We start from the raw sequence: 17190 nt of genomic DNA, 5'->3' as shown, positions 1-17190 counted from the left end.
TCGTTCACTTTGAGATGGTCGTCTTCCTCTTCTTCTTTGGAACACTCGGATTCTTCTTCGAATCGCTCAGATTCTTCTTCGCCACGCTCGGATTTAACCCATCGGCGCTGGGATGGGACACGCGAGGACTTCTACACATCACCGGGGGCGATTTCTTAGGCGAGAGTTTGGGTTTCTTGGCGGGGGATTTCTTCTTAGGGTTTGAGTTTGGGTCCGGTATTTGGGTCTGAGTTTCGGTCAAAATGGGTCTCGTTTTAGGGTTTTGGTCTGGGTGTTCGTCATTAGGGGTATGGGTGTTCGTCATTTTGGGTGGTTTTTTCCGAAGAAATGGAGAGAGAGAGAGAGAGAGAGAGAGAGAGAGAGAGAGAGAGAGGCGCAATGGGTTTCGGTTTGGGTGAGAGGCGCGGTGGGTTTCAGTGAGGTCTGGGTGAAAGGCGCGGTGGTTTTCGGCCGAAGAAATGTAGAAGAAGAACTGGAGAGAGAGAGAGAGAGGCGCGGTGGGTTTGTTTTAGGGTTTCGGTGAGAGAGAGATAGCGAAATAGAGGAAGTGAGGTCTGGTTTTTTGTCCGACGAACTAGAGGATTTTGGACGCGAGAGAGAGAGAGAGATTTTGGGAAGAAGAAGAAAAGAAATGATTTTAGACGGTTTCAAATTTTAATTCCAAATAAAAATAATTGTTAATAAAATAAAAAAAAAGGTTTTAATTTTCTTAATAATTATCTAATAAAAAGAAACTAAATTGAAAGGATATAAATGTAATAGCTCAGTTCATGTAGTCATATTTTAGGATTAAATTATATTTATTTGATTTTGGTCCAAAATCATTGTACATGTCATAGAATATGAATAATCACATTCAATTATAACAAACATGGATTGATAACTATCGTAGCATTGTGTGTTTTTTTTTTTATATTCGTCAATGTTTAAATTATAAATTTAGTTAAATATTAACTAGTTTACAAAATTAATATTTGCGAAACGTTATTAATCGGAATAGAAAATAGAAATGACATAAAAATCGATCCCTATAATTAGAGATAGCTAATGCATAAAAGAACATTACGTTTTTTTTTTTTTTTTTTTTTTTTTTAAATAGGACTAATTTGTCTAAAACCCTAATTAAATTAATGTCGTTTTCTTCGGCAACCAAGAATTGTTATTGTCGCCTTTCGTGGGGGGTTTGGTTTTGGAGGGGTCTTCTTCCTCTCTCTGGGTTTTCTTTTCGTTCTCTCTCACAGTTCTCAGCTTGCGAAGAAGAAGAAGATGTGGTATCTGTGTGTGTTTTATCACAGACTGTTGGACTATAGAAAACCCGAAGTGGAATCTCTAGCCCATCTCTTCGGAGCTTTCGACGACACGGAGCCACAAAACCGCCATTTACAGTGGAAGCTTCCCAAACACCACCATCCAGATTCTCCTTTCCACTTCGTCGACCTTCCCTCCGAAGAAATCGCCGCCCAGATCGCCAATCGGAGTACTGAAACGTTTTTTTTTCCCTTCTCTTCTTCTGGGTCTTACTTTTACTCATACGTGGTGATTCTGATTGTTGTCGTTTTTCTATGTCAGGCATACTGGTGAAAGGAGTGTACGAGGTCTGGGGAGAAGGAGATAGCTCCGAGGAGTTGGAAGAGTCTGTGAAGAGCTATCCCGAGGAGAGAAAATTGCCTTACTTGGATTCTCAGAGTACTTTCAGGATCAATGTCGACACTTTCGGGAAAGTTCTCACCTTTCAGGAACAGACTTTGAGGATTCAGGCTCTTGACTACATTCCTTTCGAGGTTCGTGAGTACTTCTTTTTCTGAAATGTATGTAGAATTCGAGAGAGAGAGAGAGAGAGAGAGAGAGAGACTGAAGGAAAATATTCTACTTGTATATTATGAGAGAAGAATACAAACTATTTATACACTTATCACACTGGTTTTCTACAGTGTGTGCTTTTCAGGAAATGAAATTCGAAGAAAAATAGGAATGTAATTCTTTATTTTTTGTATTTAGAAGTCAATATTTATTTTTTATTTTTGAAAAGAGGAGGAAGGGTGAAAGAAAATTTACTTAAATTTATTTTCCACTCGCGAATCTCAATTTTAGTGATACATTATCAAATTTCCCTTAAAACTTGTTTCCCTCAAATTTTTCGTCTACTATGCAATGCAAAGAAAATATAAATGTATTCTCATTTTCCCCTCTCAGATTTTCCGGGTTCCAAACATACCCTTAGTAGTGATTAGTTTGTCCGTCTTGTTGCAGGGTCGAGTCAATTTGAAGAACCCAGATCACAAGTTCTGGCTAATCGAAACCGACGATTACGGGTCCAACAACGGGCTTCCTCCGGTGGATCACAGAAGGATCTTTTTCGGGCGCGAGATCGGCGGCGCGGACAGAAGACTCTTGCCGACTTATCAGTTGAAGAGCCGAAAATATCTCGGCCCGACTGCCATGGACGCCGAGATGGCTTTCTTGATGGCCAATCAAGCCTTGTCTGCTCCGGGGAAGCTCGTCTTCGACCCCTTTGTTGGCACCGGAAGCATTCTAGTCGGGGCAGCACATTTCGGGGCAGTGACAATGGTGTGTGCTCTTCTTCTTCTTCTTCTCTTCAACTCTTCGCTTTTCTCTTTCTTTCGTCGGATTGAATAGAAAGTCATGTATTTGAGACGCTGATCTAAAATGTTCAGGGTGCAGATATAGATATCAGGGTCGTACGCGATGGCCGTGGTCCCGACTGTAACGTTTGGAGCAATTTCGAGCAGGTGCTTTGTTGAATCGTCTCAGCTCAGAAGGAAATTACTTTGGTTTGAGATTCGGATGAATAATCTGTTTTTTTTTTTTTTTGGCAGTATGGATTACCGGCGCCAGTTGGTTTGCTTAGGGCGGATAATAATGTTCCTCCTTGGCGTCCTGATTTGAAAGAGGTAAAAGTATCCTATTTCTGTTCAAATCCTAGTGCTCTCAAAATCTATGTATGTTCTAGATCTTTACCCGTGTGAATTAGAACATTGTGATTGATGCCACAGAGCCTCTGTGAAGCAAAATGATTGGGAATCTTTCTTCATTCTCTCGTATGTTTGATCAGCTTTTCCTTTGAACTTTATCATCCAATTGTTGCTGGCTGGTATTTGAACTACTTTTTTTCTTGAAGGCCATTTAGGCCCATGTGCTATTTCGATGGTGACCTTTTAGTCCTTAATTCTTTTCTTCTCTTGGCATTTTAATCCGGGAACTTGTATATTTTTGGCGATCGTATAATCATTTTCAAACTAGAATTTCTTCATAAACTTATGTTTTTATGTGTGTGCGTGTGTGTGTGTATATATATATATATATATTTGACAATAACATAACTCTCACAATGGACCGCAATGTCACCACCCGGATAATACAGGGTCCACTAATGCCAATTTATTTATTTATAATTCTTTCGTTTCATACCAAAGAATTGTTGGTCTAGCGGTCAGGTCCGTAGTTTATTTCCAAGAAGTCCGTACCCACCTATCCATTGCTAGTGTAGTAGGGCACTACAAAACCGAACCGAAAATTGGTGCCACGTCATACAACTGAAATTCGGAGTTTCATTAACGAGCCTCATGTTTCCCAACAATTATTATATGTGATTTTCTTTTATTTTCCTTTCGACGCAGTTTTTCGACGCCATAATCTGCGACCCCCCTTACGGAGTCCGTGCCGGGGGCCGGAAATCCGGCGGCCGGAAACTGATGAAAGGGACGGTGGGCCCGTACGTGATCGCGGACGAGAAGAGGCGGGACCACATTCCGTCGACCGCGGCCTACAGCTTGGTGGAGTGCGTCCACGACCTCCTCGACCTCGCCGCCAAGACCCTCGTCATCAATGGCAGGCTCGTCTTCTTCTTCCCCGTCCTCAGAGAGGAAGACCAGCACGGCGTCGAGGTCCGATTCCCCGAGCACCCCTGCTTCGACCTCGTCTCCTCCTCCGAGCAGATCCTGAGCTCGCGCTACAGCCGGGTTTTGCTGACCATGGTCAAGACCGGCCCGTACACCGAAGAGATCGCCGAGGCCGCTAGACTCAAGCACGCCGATTTCAGGGACAATCACTTGAAGTGGATGGATGAGGGAAACCTTCATTCTGCGATTTTCAGCCCCGCGGATTCGGTCTCGAATTCTTCCGGTGAAGGGAAGTTCACCAAAGAAGCCAAGCCCAAATACCGGGGGAAATACGTGTAGTAGGTTTGTTTTTTATTAGGGGTTCTTTGTTTTCTTTCTGTATTTCTAATTTTGAGGGAAGCTTTTCGAGGGCGTGTATCATTTGCTCCTAGTAGAGCTGATTGTTACGTTTAGTGTAAGGAACTAGAAGGGGAGCTAATTTAACAATTATTTTTTCTTCTTTCTAATGCATGATATAAATTGATTCAGCAAAATGTTATTCTGATTTTCTAATTTTAACTCAATGACGCAAAACTGTTACAACTAAACTCTGCCATCAGAATAAGCACATTTGTTGGCTAGTACCACCTAAAGTAGTGGTGCTCTTCCTCGGGTATGATTAAAGCCGTAAAGAAGCTTTTGACGGAAGTTTTGTTTTTTTTTTTACGATTTAACTTTTTAGTTATTACTACAACAAATAGTACAACAGGGTCTTTATCTATAGCTATACCCATCTTGATGGCGTGAGTAAGATCGATGCTTTTCCTTTCCCTTGCTCTCCGAATCTCTATATGACTTATCGCGCCTTTTCTTATCACGATAATTTCTCTCCGTCTCGGAATCTTCAGATGAATAAGAACGACCTCTCCTACTATGCTTGTGCTTGCTTCTACTTTCCCTGTAATAAGACTCCGACACGTCTGAGGAATAGTCGCGCCGCTTCTTCTTTGAAGTGGTCTTCTTCTTTTTCTTCTCGTTCTTGCTCCTCCGCGACCTCCTCTCTCCATCCGTGGAAGAAGAAGAAACCTCTTGTTCGGACTCTGATGATTGCTGGCTTTTGTGCCTACCCTTCTTCCCAGACTTCTTCTTGGGTTTGCTCGTGAAGTTGGCCAGAAAGTCGGGAATGTTACCGTCACCCAAAAAGCCTACAAAACAGAGCAAATAAGATAAGAGAACAAAACTATCGATGAGCGTGCGAGAGTGAGAGAAATAAAGTACCTCCATACTCGTCAAATATTTCCTCAGCGACTATTTGTTGGTTGGGGTCGTCGGGTTTGAAGCCTCCTCGGGGTGGACTAATTCCCGGCTTTTGCTTCAACTCCCACTTCAAAGTCTGTATAATAATAATTATATATATAAAAAAAAACCCTTTAAAGTTTGACATTAAATCCATACAAACTTGTTTCACTGTGTTCAGAGGATATCCCATAGAGAGATGCTATTTATCACGGGTCACGAGCCCTAACGATCCAGACATTCATTGACACGTGGCAATTTGTTTTTTGTGTTTAATACTTTGGTGGGGAGTCGTGCGAATCGTACTCGGGCTGAAAAGCATTTCTGTATCCCATAACATCATTGCCTCTCATTGTATTGCATTTACAACGACAAGGAAAGAAGGAAAATCAACCACGGCACTATCTCCATGACCTACGGATAGTCGATTCATTCTATTACTTGGAATATGAACATCTTCAATTAAGTACAATAATGGTGCTTAGCTTACGGTCATCAACATTGATCATGAAAGGAACGGAAGCAGTATAATTGAAAGCTACAAGCTTTACAAATTTGGGGTTTTGAAATCTAAAAGTTACAAAGCTCAAAACGATTTCGGCTCAAGACAAGCCGAGACCAAAAAACTACAATGATGTCATGTCTGTTAGAGTTGACTTCAATCGGTTTTGGTCGAGCCTGAAACGATAACCCTGATTTCCTCAGACTCTTAAGAGTTTTTTTCGAATTTTTGCCTACAATTTATCACTGTCTTGCTTACACACAAAGTACAACCTATTTTTTCGACACACAGTGAAACTCCTCTCCTATCCTATGCCTATAGTTCTTTTATGTTCTTGACTTAAAAAGGTTCTCAAATACCGAGTAATGTACTGTACCTGAGAAGGATCAGTGTGTTCAAGGATAGCAGTCAAAGGATCGTCTCTTCTGAGCCGAGCCTCTTCGTTCCCCATTATCGCGTCTTTGAGCGGACACTCGCGATCTCCGCTCTGATGGCCGTGGGCCCCGCATCTGAGGCACTTCACGTTCCGAATCTCCACTCCGAACGGCCTCGCTCGCCCAGCCACGCCCGTATCCATCTTCGGAGCATTCTTCAGCAGCCCGAACTCCTCTTCCGTCGGCACGGAGCGTCCAAACACGTCCTTAGGCTTCGGCTTCTTCTTCGGCTCGGCGACCTCGCCGGCGTCGGCGTCGGCGTTCTCGGCGGCGGCGATCTCTGCGCTGTATCCCGGCGGACGGACGTACATGAAGCTGACGGCCTTCATGATCTCGAGCTTCTCCTTCTCCTTGCCGGAGACCATGGCGGTCTGACGGAAAAACTCCTGCTCCTGGGCGTACTCGCGAGCAACCTCCTGGGCGCGGCGGTCGCGCGTGGCGTGGCTCTGCTCGGCGATCCACTTCCGGCGCTGGTTCGGGTACGACAATGGATGCCATGGCTTCTGGTTCAAGTACGAGTGACTCCACGCTGTGCCTGACTTTTCCTTGTACTCCACTTCTCCGGTCTTCGTCTTCTTCATCCGAATTCCTCCTCCTTCTTCTTCCATGGTCACTGATTTTTAGGGTTTCGATGCAAATACACAATGCTAAATCCCTGACCGTAATTTTTTTTTTATTTTCTCGAATTAATGCGCAATGATTTCATCTGGCGACGCCATTTTAGGGCATTTCGGAGCAAATTAAAAATATATAAAAATAAAAATTGGAGAAGCTTGGAAGAGTCTAAAAAAGCCGTACTGATAAAATCTCAATTTGGGGGAGATTAGAAAAGGGACGAAGAGATTTTGACATGTCGTTTTTCTTCGGGCCGTGGACGGAAATGGGCTTTGAGAATGGGCCTTAACAGAATGAGCACGCGCGGATCACGTGAGGCATTTCAAAATTCAAAACTCCAACGGCGGTCCACGTGTACCAAGTTTTTCACTTCTCCATAGCTTTGTGGTCATTTTTTTATTGCCCTTCTTGTTTTAGTATCATCAGACTATCAGTTTACTCATCTCAGCTATTCTCTATCATTTGCTTATTTATTTTTCGGTAAGTTTAATCCTCTCGTTCTTTCTTTATCCATTTGAGATGTTTATAAAAAGATTTTTCTCTTATTCATGTTTTTATTATTATTGTTTATTTTCAGGATTATTGACTGTTGTTGGAAATTTTGAAATCACGGGTAGTGCTTCTAATTCCCCATTATTATTATTATTATTTGTTGTTGTTCACATTGGATCTTCGTTTATTCACTTTTTTCAGTTTGGTAGAGCTGAGCAAGGTCTTTGTATAATATTAAAAATGAAATATTTAAGGTTAATTAGTGCTTTTGTTTGAAATATTAGACTACTGTTTAGCTCCGACTTCGGGGTAAACTAGGTTTCTGAGAACCGGAAACTATCTCCGTTCATATAAAAAGAGGGTTCTAATTGGAATTATGTGGATGCAAAGTTAGCATTAATTGAGTGATTAAATGAATACTGGCTTCTGAGTGCTGTGGTTGATTATGGTTATTCATCACAATTCACAGACTAACTGGAAAATGCAAAAAACCATGAGTAGCAAAAGCACCGGAAAATCGAGGATCCTTTTCTGAAAAATAAAAAAGCTTGAACTCGGAACCAGAAAAGGCTTTGTTTCACAAATGTTGACACCGAGACGCCATGGTTGGCAACGCCCTCTCCACCCTTTGCAGGTCCTCATTTGCATTAAACAAGATTCTCGCTCTTTGCTAAATTTTAATTTTAATTCTAATTATCTCGTCGATCAATTTATCGGATGAAAGCTTCGTTGTTTGTGTTTTTATGTCGCAGATTGTGGGAACGGCGATTTTCTGTTTCTTGGCGGTGGCCTTCTACACGTTCCTTGGGCTTTTCCTCGGAAACAGAGCCACCGAAATCACAGTCACCACGTTATTCTCCGTCGTGGTACTACTCTTCGTGCTTTTCTTTATCCATCGAAGCCTTGACAAAAGATATTAAATATATTTTTTTCTTGAACTATTTCTTGTTCAGTGTGTTTCGGTGGTGTTTCTGTTTGTACGGTGCACGGCCATTGACCCGACGGACAAGACGAGGTTTAGGAAGAAGAGAAAGGGTTCGTCCAAGACGGAGCTGAACACTTGGAAAATACTGTGCGAGATAGTGTTGAGGATGTTTCGGAGGCTCGAGAGGAAAATTCTCAGGAGATTGATTCGGAGGAAGTACATCGACCCGTTCCCCGGCTCTGACTCCGACTATTTGGACCCGTTTTTGCCGTTCCCTATGGTCCTCAACCTCAGAGAAGACTCGGATGCCACGAATCCCAAGTCTCGGGACGGCGATGAAGACATCTCTTTCTGTCCACTCTGCGACTTCGAGGTCAAGAAACGGAGCAAGCATTGCAGGACTTGTGATCGCTGCGTCGAAGGGTTCGATCACCATTGCAGGGTTCTCATTCTTACCTTGCTTACTATTTTTCTGTATCCGTTTCCTGATTGATTGATTTTAATATGCTATATATAAATTTAAAAAATAAACTCATTTGTTTGTTTCTGTTTCCAGTGGCTGAACAACTGTGTCGGCAAGAGGAACTACACAACGTTCATTCTGCTCATGATTTTTGTTCTCTTAATGGTACAATCACTGGCTTGATCTCCGTTGTTAATTTGTCTTTCCCTTTGAGTGAATTGATTTCGAACATCCCATTGTCTGCAACTTTCAGTTAATCATGGAAGCTGGGACCGGAATAGCCATATTTGTTCGGTGCTTTACGGATAAATCTGGAATAGAGGATGAACTAGAGCGCAAGCTTTTTGTTAAATTCCCGAGAGAGGTTCTCGCCACCATATCGGTAAAGTTCCTTCTAATAAAAGCCTAACTCAGCTTTGGTTTTGCACAACTCGCCTTAATATTGAATTATCAATGGACTGTGTACAGGCCTTGTTAGTTTTGATGACAAGCTACGGCTCTGCGGCACTAGGACAACTTTTCTTTTTCCATATAATTCTCATCCGCAAGGTAAAAAATTCCCGTTGATATTCGTTTTGAGACCGACCAACGCTCGGCATGATATTCACCGTCTTTGGATTATCGGAGCAGGGCATAAGAACGTACGACTATATCATGGCGATGAAAGAGGAGAACCAATCCATTGAATTGGATCTTTCTGACGACGAAGATTCAGACTTTTCATCGGACGAGAGCGTAGACCTCGACTCGCCAGAAAAGTCGAGCTTCATATCCCGATTCATATGCCGAGGACAAGCACAGATTCAGGTAAAAAGCCGAATAAAAAACTACAGAAATGACTACTTTCATTATTTCCGTAGTTTTCTTGCTGTACAAGCTATCAATGTTTTTTTTTACAGAACCACAGAAGATTGTCCATAAGGATCGAAGGAGATCTATCGCCGTCTCCGGCGACGAAGCCGACGAACAAGCCGGGGTTCCGAGTGGGCATCGACCCATGGAAGCTGATAAAGCTAAGTAAAGACAAGGCGATGAGAGCGGCCGAGAAAGCGAGAGAGAGGATCGCGAAACAGAGGCCCGCCGTAACAATGGTGGATCTCGGCCCGCTCAAGCCGCTTCCGCTGGAGACGAAGCGCGGGCCCGCGGAGGGCGGTGGGCCCGATATGGGATCCGGGTCGACGCCGCTGCTGTCGAGGCTGATCGGAGGGTCTTCGCCGCCGGAGGGGTTCTCGAGCCCTCGGAGGCGGTTCTCGTCGGGCTCCGCGGCGGCTTCGAAGTCGCCTCAGAGCAAGTACCGGAGCAACTTCGACTTGAAACTGACCGACGTTTCGAGGGAGCTCGAGACTTACATCTCGCGCCAGGTTCTGTCTTCTGTCCTCAAGGAAGAGGGAAGTCAACCGTCTCCGAGATGAGAAGTCATGGACATTGTTTCTTGGGCTGCAAGTCACCACATTCTCAACCTTTGAGGAGAGAGGAAAATTGTTTCTCATCTTGTTACTGTATTGTGGCCGTACATGAATATAACATCCTTTTTGTTTTATTATTTATCAAACACATTCATTGTTTCAAGCTGAAGATCCTTTCATTCGGTCAGAGATTATTTGCGCCGCAAGTAAAACTGATTGAATATATAACATTGCTAGATTCGTTTGTATTATCTTCCGAGTTGTGTTGTGTGAAAATACGAATTTGTATAGGTCAAAAAGCTTATGTAAGATAAAAATTGGAGGAATTGAGCTAAATGGTAATCCCAAACTTCAAAAAAATGTCATCAAACCGCCTATTTGGTTGAAGACAAAAAAATCTTGCATATTTAATTTAGTTTTAAGCCAAAAATAAAAGTTGTTCCGAAATCCGTTATTTCTTACTATAATAGTATTCTTCGTTGTATGTATTTGGAAATTTTGATAGAAAAATTCTTAAAAATATAAAGGGATTTTGATGCAAATACTACTAAATTAATACTAATTTGAAAATTTTGATAGAAAAACTCTTGAAAATATGAAGGAATTTTGATACAAATATTACTAAACTAATACTAATGTCTTGAAAATATGAAGGAATTTGACAGTTTAATTACTGAATAAGAAGATAAAATTATTTTATAGAAAAATTAGTCGATCTAAGCCACATCAAACGTTGCAATTGTAATCTAGCTAACGTTTCGTTTAATTTTCGAATCTAGCCAAATTTGATGACGTGTCATATTTATGTAAGATGGTATTTACTATATTAGCCTTGGTTTGGTTTCAAAAATACTAGCCCACGTTTTGAAACTTGGTTTTGTAGCCGAATTTGTTATATTCGGTTTATATTTCGAATTTTAAAAAAAAAATCTATACTTGGCAAAGTTGGTTATTGAGCGTTTTTTTCTTTAATGAACATTATAGTCGTGTAAGCAAATGCAGTGTAAATGTTCGTAAATTTTTTTTAATCTCCGTTGTTTTGTTAATTTATGTTAATTATTGTAAATTTACATATGTGCAGGTAGAGCCGATTTCTTTCATTTCCTTTAATACGCATTTAATACGGTATTTTTGTTTTCCAAATTTATTTTCTAATTTTGAACGGGATTTTATCATAATTACGTGTATTCATTATCTTGTTTGACTTATTCAATCAAATAAATATTTCATTTCCCTTTTAATTACATCACCGAATCTCATATTATGAACTCAAAAAGCTGAAATTAAATTGCTGAAATTATAGCCGTGTAAGAAAATACAGTGTAAATGTTTGTAAATTTTTGTTAATCTCCGTTGATTTGTTAATTTCTTTTAATTATGGTAAATTTTTTGTGCATTTATTGTATTAAATTTTCTCTTTTAATTACATCACCGAATCTCCTATCAAATTAGCTAAATATCCAATTAAATTAAAATCTGAAATTAATTGGTTGTATACAATTCTAACCGGTCAAACGTGGGCTAGTGTTTTGATCAAGTAAGTATAAGAAAAAGGGTAAATTAGGTATTTTATATCCGTAAATTTCAGTAAATGGCTAGATTGCAAAATTTACCAAACGTTGGCTAGATTCCAAAAACCACGTTTCAAAATGGCTACGTTGCTAGTTTACCCTATTTTATAACAAAATACTCATTTTGTGATCTATATGTCCCGAATTTTAAAAATCGTTCAGGATATACATAATTTCGTGATCGAACTGTCAATAAAATTATGAAGGGTATTACAATCTTTGCACAACTCATTTTAGTAATAAAACTGTCAAATTTTGGATTTTAGTTGATTTTGGTAAAGTGACACTCAAAATCTCAAATATAAAAGGTAAAAAAAACATGTTAGAAAATATTTTTACCTACACATATATAGATTTTGATTTTCATCACTATTTTCAAAATGATATAAAATCTTAACTTATTATATATTTTTTAACACGTTTTTTCTCCAAGTTTTCTTATTTTGATAATGTTAACTAGAATTTTCTCAACGATATAATTGCGAGTGTAGGAGCCGGGATCCTAACATGAAAACTAGATAAATCGGGGCTTGGGAACGGCTTAAATTATTCAAGCCCATAAAAAATATAACGATCCACCTCGGTCAAGATCGAGTACAACATCTGTTCAAGCCCAAGTCCATGTCCCAGATGAGTTCACTTCGCCACATTGACTTAAGATGAGATGGCCAAGTATCCACTCTGGAAGAAGCGGTCTTCACCCATGACAATTTAGCTTGGCTACGTGTCCCCGAGGAAAGCGGGAAGAGAGAATCAATCATCTATGTTTAGCATTTCTAGATAGAGAAATGCACACAATATATTATTCAGAGATTATTTTATGAAGATTATGTTTACACTTGAGTTCGCCCATTCAACATTCGAATTGATTGAGCTCGCCTTTTCTCGTATTCAATTTAACAGATTAATAAAATTAATTTTTTTCCCGCTTATTTATTATCAAATTACTCTATTTTTTCGGTTAATTTCATTTTGAATTGTAATTTAATTCAGTCGGATCGTGGAGGAGCTTCATGGCCGTCGGATTGTGGGTCGAAGTCTCTTTGGACCGAAAGCTCGAGCTCGGGGAAGAGAGAGACGAGGGCGAACGAGGAGTAGAAATGGACGTCGTAAGTGTTCCACATGTGGTATTCGAGCCCTTCCATGTAGAGAAATTGCCCGATGTTCTCTTCGCCTTCTCGGAGGAGTCTCGTCCCGCGAGCCGATCCCGAGTCCATCTCCAGCGCCGAAGCCGTCGTCTCGAGGATTTCGACCGCGGTGTTGGTTTGTTCGATGACGCTTTTCGGGCCCGGTGTATTTTTTTTGTCGAGCGAGAATTTTCTTCCGACGATGGTGTTCGACGGACTATGCACCGGCGGCGACCCGTCTGATGGAAAATCATGAAAATTGAGTTTATTCATTTTGCTTATGGAAAGAAGGGGAGAACATATATTATATACCTGTCCAAATTGTGCCTCATGAGTTCAGATAGTAGAGTTTATTGAAAAGGGTAATTGAGTACCTGAAAAGAAAGAGAGTTCAAAAAAATTAGGTAAATAACCAAGTAAAACGTTTGGAATTACTATATAGTCAACGTTTCATAAATCTTAGGTAAATAGTCATAAAGATGGCGTGACCTAATAAATGGAAATGATTATTAACCTAAGATTTACGTCTGTAAGTATATGAAAGCGGAAATACATAAGATTTACCTAACGTTAGCTATTTAGCAATGTCAAACGTTTAAGTTGGTTATTTTCCTGATTTTCTGTTAAAATAGTGGTCGGTATTTTCGAATTAGAAGGCTAAGAATCTCACCACTCGGGAAGGTTTTTGTCTTCAAGGATAGGCTTTTGCCATGCCTCAATCTGGGACTCCCATTGCGTATGCTCTGCGCTCAATTTAAAAAAAAAAAAAAAAAAGAAAAAAAAAAAGAAGAAGAAGAAAGATCATTGTACATTGTTAAGGAGATAAAGAGATAACAAGGTTTATATGGTCACTGAGTTATTCATCTTATTGCGAGATGAAACTTCATGATATTTGACATCGTATCAGAGGCCAGAAAATTTAAATGAGCACGGTCTAATAATAATGAGATCTATAGACCAGGCTAAAGAGCCATTATCTTGACGGGGCGATATATAAAAGAGTTTGAACAAAGTTTATAAGGTCATGAGTTTTCATTCAAGTGGCAACTGATTTTGAGAAGAAATTTATTTAACTTAAACATAGTTTCAGAGTCTACAAAGCTTAAACGAGCACCGGTCCTAATTGTAATACAGGAATTTCATCTACTTACGAGCAGACCTTTTCAAAGTCCGGAGATATTACCTCGAAGAGCATCACAAGCTATATCTGCAGCAGCGAAGCCATATCTACCATAGAATTTAGTGTATCCCCTGTAAATTTAAATATCAACTTTCTGTGTTAAACGAAGAGAGTGATGTTTCTATTTATATTATTTTTTTTCACCCACCTATAATAAGTCTTTCCACTCAAAAATCTCAACTCGGGGCAATCCCAAGCCAACGAAAACGTGACTGTGCGAACTGAGCCCGAAGGGACCGCCACAGAGGCAGCCACGGCTGCTCCGATGGACGATCCCGGTTCGGAAGGTTCCAATGAAGAGTCCGAAAAATTCGAGCCATCGAATGTCCCGTGCTCTTTGAGTTCATCCCACATTTGTTTTGCAGTTATGCCCTTGGAATCGCCGGAGATGACAAAGCGAGGACACTCTGATACACGAACGCCGTCCTTCTCTTCTGCCGCCACCGCAAAACTCACCGGAGGATTCCCATTTGCGGTCCTATTTTAATTAATTTTTTTTTTCGGGGGAATGATTAGAAAGCTATGGATGTTCGAAAACGAAATGGCCTGGAAGAGATGAAACTTACTTGTGATTCAAAATTACACCGCGCATACTTTCCTTGCCCCTGAAAAATTAAAAACGAAAACAATAACAGACAAATATACGTGAAAATTTAAATCGATAAAAAAAAAAAAAACCGCCTGCAGAGGAGACTATTTTGCTATTTCGAAAATTCACGAAAACCCACAATTATGTGCCTTCAAAATCAAAATTATCCGGGTCACCAAAACTCCAACAGGTTCAAAAATATTGGGACCGAGGAAAGAGGATCGATAAATTCTTACGTTATTTTTTAATTCAAATGATGACCTGAAAACTCAGATAGCCCTCCAACAGAATTCTTGAAACAATAGGGGCAGAATATTATACAACGAAAAAAAAAATTAGGGAAGAAAAGAATGAAAAGATAAGATAGTTAAGGAACAAAAAAAAAAAGAACTCACAGCCCATGTGAAGAGCAGTGTGACATCCGCGGCAGTCTCACCGGAATTATACAGCTGAAAAATAATAACTTGTCACACACGTTATCTATGAACAATCAAAGAAACGAGCCGTCCCTACTGAAAATGTGAAGACCGAGACGGGAAAGCTGGTCTCCTTGTCATTATGAGGAATAAAAGGCGAGATTTGGCGACAGACGATTCTGAGTTTCGGATCCGGTTCGCCTTCATTGAATCACAAAAAAAGGAATACAAACTATAAAAAGAGGTTTTGAAGACTACTGTATTGTATCAAAACATATAACTAAAACATACCATCATAAACAGTCCAAGCTCTTGGGTATAAAGCATGATATGTTGATTTATCCCCCTTTAGATTCCAGTCCCATGACCCAATCCCACAAGAAACTTCACTTTCTCTGTTCATTGTTTAAAGCTTTCCAAAGTCAGACTCTTTGACTAGTTCATTCACAAAAGGATAGTCTTAACATGTTATCGTAGCTTACTTGAGAGCTTCTGGGCTTTTCGAGCACAGGACTGTGGAGTGCTTTTCTCCGTTCTCACGAGAAACAAAGACCTGATCATCGTGTGTAGTTTGTTGGTTTTTAAGTAATTCATAGCCGATTTTATTAATTCGATCTTGTGTTGCGTAGCTTTACCGAGAACTGGTTTGCGAGAATAGGCTTTTCTTCGCACGTCTTGGGAAACAACTGCCAGCGCTGAAACTCGCCTTTGTAACTTCTTCCGATACTTCCTGCACTGAATTTTTTGAGATTTTGTTTAGGTTGACACTTTGCTTTTCCAAAAATTCCATGTGTTTTCGTTTTTTTTTTTTTTTTTTTTTTGTGTGTAGATTCGGACAAGACACCGAAAACCATTAAAAAATGTTTTGAACTTTTCTTTTCCGAACTCGTTGAATTTCGACGGGTTTTAATGGTAGCATAAAAAAAACCATCAATTTCATCTTCATTTTTTGTTTTCAATTTTTATAACATACTTAATTTGTGGAATTGAATATTTTTCAATGGTGTTATCTGCACTGAAGGTTTGAAAGGATCTCTGGTCAATGCCGTATTATGGAAAGCCCCGAAAAGTAACGGTCAAATTGCTTACCCGATTCCACCCAAGGGAACGCCGTGGCAAAATGACACGTGGCGTTTGATAAACGGGTTGATCATAGTGCCCTGAAATACGAAAAGATACTTAGCAATCCATAAAAGTCACGAGTTGCGTCTCATTGTCAATTAGTTTTCAGACAAAACCCAATGATACATAACATGATACCCGAGTCCAACAGTTCTAAAAAAAAAAAAAAGAAAAAAAAAAGATGATCTTAAACATAAAAATTAAGGGTGGAGGCAAGTTATGGCCATAAGAACTTTTTAATTTTTTTTTATTTTTTAAGAACATTTTTAGCCAAAAACTTGGCGTCTCCGGAAAAAATGTGTCTCTCGGAGCAGAGATATATAAATCAAATTGAGCCAAGGCATCAAAAAGTTAGAAGATAATAATAACCCTTCCTCTTGCAGTTTCTTCTTGAATGTGACGCCATAGACGTAAACCTATCGGAGCCTGAAAACACACAAGCCCAAAAACACAACCATCAACCAGGAATTAAAACCAAGTCTGAAAACAAAACAAAAATTAATCTTCTTCTTCTTTACCAAATGAATAGTCTCCTTAAGAGTGAGCGAGAACGAGATCGGAGTTATTTCCTCGCTGTTCAGCTTCCGTTGCCACGTCAGCGAGCCGGGCACCCCCGGATCAACCTACCAGAAAACAATGTGTTAGAGAAAGAGCTGTCAAAGAGACCTTGATTTGCCTTGGCTTAGTTTGGTTTATTCTGTGTAAGTAGAATATAAACCTCATTAACCGAAGAAGAAGCAGAAAATTCCTTGTCTGTTTCCACAAACCCAGTATCCAATTTCTCACCCTCGCACATGTTTCTGATTCCTATCAAAATCATTAAGTGAAATTTCAATTGCATAGAATTCAATTTTTTGTTATCATTACAATTTACAACATGCTGTTTATTTTCATAATTGAATATCAATGGAAAAACAAAAAAAAAAAGAAATACAACCTTGGTACTAGAGAAGAACAGAGGTTTGCAAAGCTTATTTTTTTCATTATCCCTTGTGAACAAACCAAGGGTAATAGAGAAAGAGCAAATGTGGGTCAACAATATAAACGAGAGAACCCACTACATATACTAATAGATACACAATACAATTGAATACATTACTATTATATGTGTATGTCTACACTTTACAGTTACACACACATATAAAAATAAGTAAAGGGCACGTCAGATTTTCATTAGATATTCTATTGTATAAGAAGAACTGGGATCAGAGAA

At 39.8% G+C, this 17190-nt stretch overlaps 3 protein-coding genes and 1 pseudogene across 4 annotated transcripts; 2 read left to right on the top strand and 2 right to left on the bottom strand.

The window, feature by feature from the left end:
• Window positions 1-1200: 1200 nt before the first annotated feature.
• On the top strand, window positions 1201-4358 carry LOC149382190 (uncharacterized). The gene is made up of 6 exons (XM_089601793.1): window positions 1201-1477; window positions 1570-1781; window positions 2251-2568; window positions 2676-2750; window positions 2838-2912; window positions 3639-4358. Exons 1-6 carry the CDS (start codon window positions 1267-1269, stop codon window positions 4197-4199), a joined length of 1452 nt encoding a protein of 483 aa, XP_089457919.1. The 5' UTR covers window positions 1201-1266; the 3' UTR covers window positions 4200-4358.
• A 190-nt stretch (window positions 4359-4548) lies between these two features.
• Window positions 4549-6785, bottom strand: LOC149382189 (putative zinc finger CCHC domain-containing protein At4g19190). The gene is made up of 3 exons (XM_089601795.1): window positions 6014-6785; window positions 5118-5232; window positions 4549-5044 (listed from the first exon to the last, which is right to left on the bottom strand). Exons 1-3 carry the CDS (start codon window positions 6677-6679, stop codon window positions 4614-4616), a joined length of 1212 nt encoding a protein of 403 aa, XP_089457921.1. The 5' UTR covers window positions 6680-6785; the 3' UTR covers window positions 4549-4613.
• An 889-nt stretch (window positions 6786-7674) lies between these two features.
• LOC149382188 (DHHC-type zinc finger family protein) lies at window positions 7675-10335 on the top strand. The gene is made up of 8 exons (XM_089601792.1): window positions 7675-7812; window positions 7931-8044; window positions 8132-8545; window positions 8660-8731; window positions 8820-8948; window positions 9035-9115; window positions 9197-9373; window positions 9466-10335. The coding sequence occupies exons 1-8, from the start codon at window positions 7762-7764 to the stop codon at window positions 9976-9978; spliced, it is 1551 nt and encodes a 516-aa protein (XP_089457918.1). The 5' UTR covers window positions 7675-7761; the 3' UTR covers window positions 9979-10335.
• Window positions 10336-12335: 2000 nt separating this feature from the next.
• On the bottom strand, window positions 12336-16789 carry LOC149382187 (uncharacterized; annotated as a pseudogene). The gene is made up of 16 exons (XR_016293833.1): window positions 16696-16789; window positions 16496-16600; window positions 16347-16403; window positions 15945-16015; window positions 15491-15590; window positions 15338-15408; window positions 15147-15250; window positions 14953-15056; window positions 14835-14888; window positions 14676-14731; window positions 14417-14455; window positions 13999-14328; window positions 13854-13921; window positions 13341-13413; window positions 12983-13044; window positions 12336-12909 (listed from the first exon to the last, which is right to left on the bottom strand). The product of XR_016293833.1 is annotated as an uncharacterized LOC149382187 (transcript).
• Between the last annotated feature and the right edge of the window lie 401 nt (window positions 16790-17190).

The sequence above is a fragment of the Urtica dioica genome, chromosome 11 (assembly GCF_054948205.1).
Source record: "Urtica dioica subsp. dioica isolate 48M chromosome 11, U.dioica_male_clone48M_v1_H2, whole genome shotgun sequence".
Lineage (NCBI taxonomy): Eukaryota > Viridiplantae > Streptophyta > Magnoliopsida > Rosales > Urticaceae > Urtica > Urtica dioica.
Note: the sequence above shows the minus strand (reverse complement) of the source record. Positions and strands in the feature narration are given on the sequence as shown.

What these genes read in the sequence shown, in the direction of transcription:
- LOC149382189 (XM_089601795.1), bottom strand. Translation starts at nt 6,679, where the DNA reads ATGGAAGAAGAAGGAGGAGGAATTCGGATGAAGAAGACGAAGACCGGA. An exon ending in AACACACTGATCCTTCTCAG is followed by an intron (nt 5,233 to 6,013) that starts GTACAGTACATT and finishes ATTATTATACAG; the next exon opens with ACTTTGAAGTGGGAGTTGAA. An exon ending in AATATTTGACGAGTATGGAG is followed by an intron (nt 5,045 to 5,117) that starts GTACTTTATTTC and finishes TCTGTTTTGTAG; the next exon opens with GCTTTTTGGGTGACGGTAAC.
- LOC149382188 (XM_089601792.1), top strand. Translation starts at nt 7,762, where the DNA reads ATGTTGACACCGAGACGCCATGGTTGGCAACGCCCTCTCCACCCTTTG. An exon ending in TGATTTTTGTTCTCTTAATG is followed by an intron (nt 8,732 to 8,819) that starts GTACAATCACTG and finishes TGCAACTTTCAG; the next exon opens with TTAATCATGGAAGCTGGGAC. An exon ending in ATATAATTCTCATCCGCAAG is followed by an intron (nt 9,116 to 9,196) that starts GTAAAAAATTCC and finishes TTATCGGAGCAG; the next exon opens with GGCATAAGAACGTACGACTA.
- LOC149382190 (XM_089601793.1), top strand. Translation starts at nt 1,267, where the DNA reads ATGTGGTATCTGTGTGTGTTTTATCACAGACTGTTGGACTATAGAAAA. An exon ending in TTGACTACATTCCTTTCGAG is followed by an intron (nt 1,782 to 2,250) that starts GTTCGTGAGTAC and finishes GTCTTGTTGCAG; the next exon opens with GGTCGAGTCAATTTGAAGAA. An exon ending in ATTTCGGGGCAGTGACAATG is followed by an intron (nt 2,569 to 2,675) that starts GTGTGTGCTCTT and finishes TAAAATGTTCAG; the next exon opens with GGTGCAGATATAGATATCAG.